The sequence below is a fragment of the Neolamprologus multifasciatus genome, chromosome 18 (genome assembly GCF_963576455.1).
Source record: "Neolamprologus multifasciatus chromosome 18, fNeoMul1.2, whole genome shotgun sequence".
In the NCBI taxonomy this organism is placed as follows: Eukaryota; Metazoa; Chordata; class Actinopteri; order Cichliformes; family Cichlidae; genus Neolamprologus; species Neolamprologus multifasciatus.
In genome coordinates, this window is record NC_140456.1 from 5,771,210 (window position 1) to 5,777,693 (window position 6,484).

The 6,484-nt window shown below is 41.1% G+C and overlaps 1 protein-coding gene across 2 annotated transcripts; it reads right to left on the reverse strand.

Moving 5' to 3' along the window:
- Positions 1–286: 286 nt before the first annotated feature.
- Positions 287–3,928, reverse strand: LOC146497186 (tripartite motif-containing protein 16-like). 2 transcript variants are annotated; one of them, XM_085140696.1, is made up of 2 exons: positions 2,583–3,923; positions 1,744–1,875 (listed from the first exon to the last, which is right to left on the reverse strand). In XM_085140696.1, exons 1-2 carry the CDS (start codon positions 3,555–3,557, stop codon positions 1,819–1,821), a joined length of 1,032 nt encoding a protein of 343 aa, XP_084996822.1. In that variant the 5' UTR covers positions 3,558–3,923; the 3' UTR covers positions 1,744–1,818. The 2 variants fall into 2 exon arrangements, with proteins under 2 accessions (XP_084996821.1, XP_084996822.1); XM_085140695.1 differs by having other exon boundaries at positions 287–3,928.
- Positions 3,929–6,484: the final 2,556 nt, after the last annotated feature.

Genomic DNA, 6,484 nt, shown 5'->3' on the forward strand with positions numbered 1-6,484 from the left:
TTCGACCTCATGCACAGTTTTGGGTGCCCTGCATATGCGCCTGTAATGTCCTTTTTCCCCACATGCATGGCATTTTACTTCATGTGCTGGACAATCTTGCTTTGAATGGGATGGAGCGCCACCACATTTATGACACGTTGACCCTTTTTTGCTGTCTTCTCGGAACCCACGTGTTTGAGCTTGACGACTATCAGTCTGGAGAGGTTTTGGTTCTAACAGGCTTACGACTGATTTTATGCAGTCGAGGTTATATGGATCAGTACAGGACTTCTGAGACCATGTAATGTTATTGATTATACGCGGGTCCACTGTGTGATTCATAAACAACTCTTCGTTTTTCCGTTCTTACTCTGATCCACATAACATCCCATTATTGTTCAAACCCAGGGGTCTCGCCCTTTAGCTGCCTAACTACACCGACTGACTCTAACATCTATGCGATTACACCACAAAGCTGAAGTGCACTTGAGCGATGCTGCAGGACAATGATCCGAAACACATCAACAAGTCTACAAAATAAAAGCTTTGGAGTGTCCTAATGAAAGTTTGGACTTAAATGAGACTGAGATGCTTTGGCATGACCTTTAACATCCTGTCCATGTTTGAAAACCCTCCAATGTTTCTAAAAGAAAAAAAGGTTGTGGAATTGCGTAATCAAAGTCTGGATTTAAATCAGATTGAGATGCTTGGGTGTGGTTCTTTTTTTGCATGCAGACTAGTAAAGTGAACCAGAGTCATATTCCTTTTTTGTGTGCACAAAATTGACCAAATAAAGATGATTTTGATTCTGACTCAAGAGATTCTGCAATAAGGAGTCAGCCAAAATTGCTCCATGACAATGCAAAACACTCATCGTTAGTAACAATAAATTCTTGATTGGTGTTGATGTCTGGTACGGGAGGCCCAACCAGTTATGAGGTTTCAGGGATAATTATGTTTTGATGTTGAAAAATGCAGAAAGTGTGAGAGTGCGTGCAAAGGTTTGAATACACAAGTCAGTTTGTAGGTTCACGAGCTCTCAACAACACTGATTCTTTTATTTAAGCTTCATTAGTTTTAGTACAATTTAAAAACCAACAACAAAAACAACAAATGGCAGAGATGAGATTATTTTGACTTCTTAAACGTAACAAACAGATTTTCTTGTCATTAGTTTTTCAAAAGTAATGATAAAAAGTTCACCTCCTCTTTAAAGACTGCAGGTGCATATAGTTTGACGGTTAATGGAAAATATTTCTGAAGGAAATGTTTATGTTTTTAGGAAGGCTGTAATCCTTCAAAAGAATGCTGCACCACATCCTTATAGTATATCTACAGCATAACGTCACAGAAAAAGATAACCACCTCAAGCTGGTCTGTCTGCAGTGTAGACCTGGCACCCAATCAAAAACCTCTGACTCATACATACAAAAACAAGTAAACACCAGGTACTGAGATGTTATGTACCTGACTTGACAAAACCACCTGAGGAAATATTCTGTTGACACAAATACTGTCCTCAGTTTAAAGAGCAAATTCTAAAAGATTATATTTAAAAAAAAATTTAAAACTGTTCTGGCATGAAATTCAAAATGAGTATATGTTCATATAGATAAAGGTCATCTAGTACAGTGCAGAACTGCTACAACATTGGTTGTGATCATTTACAGATACAAAATAATAATAATATACAGATGTGAGCCAACTCATGTACAACTTTAAAAACATGTCTGTTTCAGTTTAGTAAACTTAGCGGTGTTTCCAAAGCAGTGAAACCAAAGTCCAGCATAGAGCGGCTGAGTGAATGTGGTCTGGACTCTGTGGAGGAGAGTCATGGTTTCAGAGACGCTGTAGAAGGACAAAATACCTGCTCTGTGATCCAGGTACACTCCTACTCTGGAGGAACGAGGACCTGAGACACGAGTTTGGATGTTGTTGTACCAAAATGTATAACTGTTGTTGTCACAATCTAATGCCCAAGATTTGTCATTACGTCCAAATCCACATTCATTCCCACTCCCTGTTCTGCTGATATTCTTGTATGCGACTGCTACATAAGCTCCGTTCCCTCTCCACTCCACCTCCCAGTAACAACGTCCAGTCAGACTCTCTCTACTCAGAACTTGCCACATTATAGTGAATCTGTCTGGATGATCAGAATAAGACTGTTGTTGTCCCATTAATGTTGCTTTTCTGTTCTCCTCTGATAATAACAGCTGTTTGTTTGCTGTGTTTGGATCCAGTGTGATTTCACATGAATATTTTAAGAATCCAGCTCTGGTCTTTGGCTCTGGTGGATCTGACAGTGAAACATCCACTTCAGTGACTGTCAGTGAGATGTTTGTCCGTTCCTCTCTCAGAATGTCCTGTAGTTTATCTCTGACCTCTGACACAGCTGCTGTCACATCCTCAAAGTAGCTCAGAGGACGGATATTGATGCTGGATGAGTCTGTAGACTCACTGAGTGCTGACAGTGAGGGGTAGTTGTGTAGAAACTGGATGTGATCCTCTGTGTGTGAGAGCTGCTTCAGCTCAGCATCTTTCCTCTTCAGCTCAGTGATCTCCTGCTCCAGCTTCTCCTGAAGCTCTTTGACTCGACTCACTTCAGTTTCCTGCTGGGATCTGATCTGCTGCTTCACATCAGAGCTTCTTTTCTGGATGAGATGGATCAGCTCAGTGAAGATCTTCTCACTGTGCTCCACTGTTTGATCAGCAGACTGATTGATGGCCTCCACCTCCTGTTGAAGCAGCTTCACATCTTTCTCTCTGTCCTGGATTCTCTGCTGGATGTTTTGTCGACTCACCTCCAGCTCTCTCTGCCTCTCAGTCCTTTCTGCTGCAGCTGAGACTGTGTCGTGGCCTTTATGTTCATCCACAGAGCAGAGATAACAGATACTCTGCTGATCAGTACGGCAGAACATCTTCATCACCTCATCGTGACGAGAGCAGATGTTCTCCTGGAGCTTCTTGGAGGGCTCCACCAGCTTGTGTTTCTTTAATGGAGCCACATCATAATGAGTCTGAAGGTGTTTCTCACAGTAAGATGCCAGACAGAATAAACAGGACTTGAATGCTTTCATTTTTCTTCCAGTGCAGACATCACAGGCCACATCTTCAGGTCCAGCATAGCAGTGATCAGCAGGAGCAGCTTGGAGTCCAGTCTTCTTCAGCTCCTCCACTAATTCTGCTAACATGGTGTTTTTCATCAAGAAAGGCCTCGGTGTGAAAGTCTGTCTGCACTGAGGGCAGCTGTGAGCTTGCTTTGTATCTTCTGCATCCCAGTGGGCTTTGATGCATCTCATGCAGTAGTTGTGTCCACAGGGAATAGTTGTGGGATCCTTCAGTAGATCCAAACAGATCGAACAGCATAATTTTGTTTCGTTGTTCTGAAATTCTAGCTCTGCCATTTCAGCTCTCAGTTTCATGCACAGCCAACATGTGTCTCTGTCTGCAATGTTAGAAGAGTTTGTCTGAGCTTGCAGACAGACAAGCTGGTCACACCCACTCACAAATTTATAGAACCGTGAACGGAAAGGAATGAGGAAATATGTACCGCACGTGGAAGAGGGAAGTATCATCAGGGTTGGGTTTTTAAAAAAAACTTTTTTAGATACAGTTGTTCAAGATGCTCGACATGTTTTCATTTACAACAAACAGAAGTTTAACATAATTACGTGCTTTAATGATGTACATGTTATGATACATTAATTATGTTATATTTCCACATTAATAATGTGCTTTAGTAAAGGGGACACCTATCGTAAGTCAGCAATGTTAACAAAATACTTGCTGTGCCGCCAATATTTGGGACACAAAACATTATTTTTTATATCACAAACAAACAGATAAGTAAAGACCAAGAACACAACAGAAATCTACCATCCAAGTTTGCATCTGGCCCTTTTGGTTTGCTGGGGTCATGGACACATAGAGTCACTCGAAGCAATTCAATTAAATTCAATTCAATTTATATAGCGCCAAATCACAACAAAAGTCACCTCAAAGCGCTTTATATTGTACAGTAGATACAGAGAAAAGCGCAACAATCATATGACCCCCTATAAGCAAGCACTTTGGCGACAGTGGGAAGGAAAAACTCCCTTTTAACAGGAAGAAACCTCCGGCAGAACCAGGCTCAGGGAGGGGCGGGGCCATCTGCTGTGACCGGTTGGGGTGAGAGAAGGAAGACAGGCTAAAGACATGCTGTGGAAGAGAGACAGAGGTTAATAACAGATATGATTCAATACAGAGAGGTCTGTTAATACATAGTGAGTGAGAAAGGTGACTGGAAAGGAAAAACTCAATGCATCATGGGAATCCCCCGGCAGCCTACGTCTATTGCAGCATAACTAAGGGAGGATTCAGGGTCACCTGGTCCAGCCCTAACTATATGCTTTAGCAAAAAGGAAAGTTTGAAGCCTAATCTTAAAAGTAGAGATAGTGTCTGTCTCCTGAATCCAAACTGGAAGCTGGTTCCACAGAAGAGGGGCCTGAAAACTGAAGGCTCTGCCTCCCATTCTACTTTTAAATACTCTAGGAACAACAAGTAGGTAATAGGGTGATATGGTACTACAAGGTCATTAAGATAAGATGGGGCCTGATTATTTAAGACTTTGTATGTGAGGAGCAGGATTTTGAATTCAATTCTGGATTTAACAGGAAGCCAATGAAGGGAAGCCAAAACAGGAGAAATATGCTCTCTCTTTCTCTATCTATATATATATATATAGAGAGAGAGATCTCTATATGTATTTGCACAATATATATTGTGCAAAAAATAAATAAATAAATAAAAAAAAAAAAAAAAAAAAAATATATATATATATATATATATATATATATATATATATATATATATATATATATATATATATATCTGTGTTAAAATAACACAGTAGACTGTTGCAGTTTATTATTATAGCATTAGTTTGGATTAAAGTTTATTCTGTAGTGGTCCATTGCTGCCCCCTAGTGACTAATGGAAAACAGGGCAGTCGTTTGTGAAACTGATGTTGCAGAGCACGTGTCTGTTTTCTGTCTTATCTTTGTTTGTGGAGCACACTCAGCCAGAATGTAAATAACAATTTTAAGGGGGAGCTAAAGACTTCTTGTCATCTTTTACCAGGTGGCAATGGTGTCTACAATCACTTGAACCTCATTTACTCGTCGCCACATTTACTGATGTCCTGGATTTTTCAAGAAACTTTAGTGGAGCAGGAAGCTAGGCCTAAAGAGACTGACAACCATCTTACCTGGAGGACTATGATGTGTGGTATCCAACCAGCTAACAAGAACCATCTCACTCTGAGAGTAGAGAGTGTGCTGGGATGATCCCATCTGTCCAGTAAAAGGTGTTTTTCAAGTTCTTTCAAGTTTATTCAAGTTACCAGAATTACAGTTATCAGGGTGCTTCGTAGATGACATTGACAATACTATTCTTTGAGGTTGACGCCAACAAGGGGAAAACAACAGGAAAACATGCTGAGACTTATGGAGGTGGTAATTAAACTGCAGCAAAACCTCCAGGAGATTCCCTTCATACGTCTGTCTCAGAATTAGATGTTATATTTGAAAGGAAAGGTTGAAAAATCTCTGTCATCTTTTCCTCTTCACACCCAGCAGGACAGAATACAGGAGCAACATTTAATTTGGACTAAACGAGTAAACTGAATGTCAGCGACTTGGATTAAAGTTGCAGCAACTGCTGCGTTCTCTCCCAGCTCACGCGAGCCCACGCTGACCCGTCAGACTGGTTTGAATTTGATATCCCAGCTGCTGACGGTAAAGCAGAGATGGCAGGGATAAAGAAGAGAACAGCTTGTCACAGATAAAACAGATAAAGCCTAAATATTCTTCCATTCTGCTCAGTACTGATCCTGTTACAGCTGCAGTTGCTCCACAATTAATGACACCGTGTCTCATTGGGCCTCTAGCGTAAAATCGACCATCTTATTGGTCATTCAATAAAATGTAGTAATAATGAATAATAACTGACCATTTAAAACGTTGTCTTGTAGCGGTGCTTTACAGCTGCTCTCACAGGGATTCAGGTTGTTTTCTTTGGAACAAGAATTGCTGGAATCCAACACCTCACCAACACCACGACACGGCTTTATGTAAGCGGACATAGTGGACATAACTCTGCGAAACTAGGTCGCTCTTCCTGACTGAAAGACAACAACAGAAATGAGCTGAAATGAGCAACTTTCTGTGGAATGTCAGTCGTCGTCTTCTTTCGGCCGCTCCCTTCAGGGGTTGCAGATTATTTTCCTCCATCTCTCCCAGTTATCTTCCTCTGTCACACCAACCCGCTGGATGTTTTCCTTCACGGCATCCATTAATCTTATCTTTGGTCTTTTACTCCTTTATTTCCTCCATCTCTAACCTCGCCTATCCTGGTCACGTCTTCAGCTTTGCTACTGTGTAAACCCTCCCTTTCACTCTTGCTATTGTCCTCCTGTTACAAATCACTCCTGTCTGTCTTTACATGGTTGACCTCTAGCCA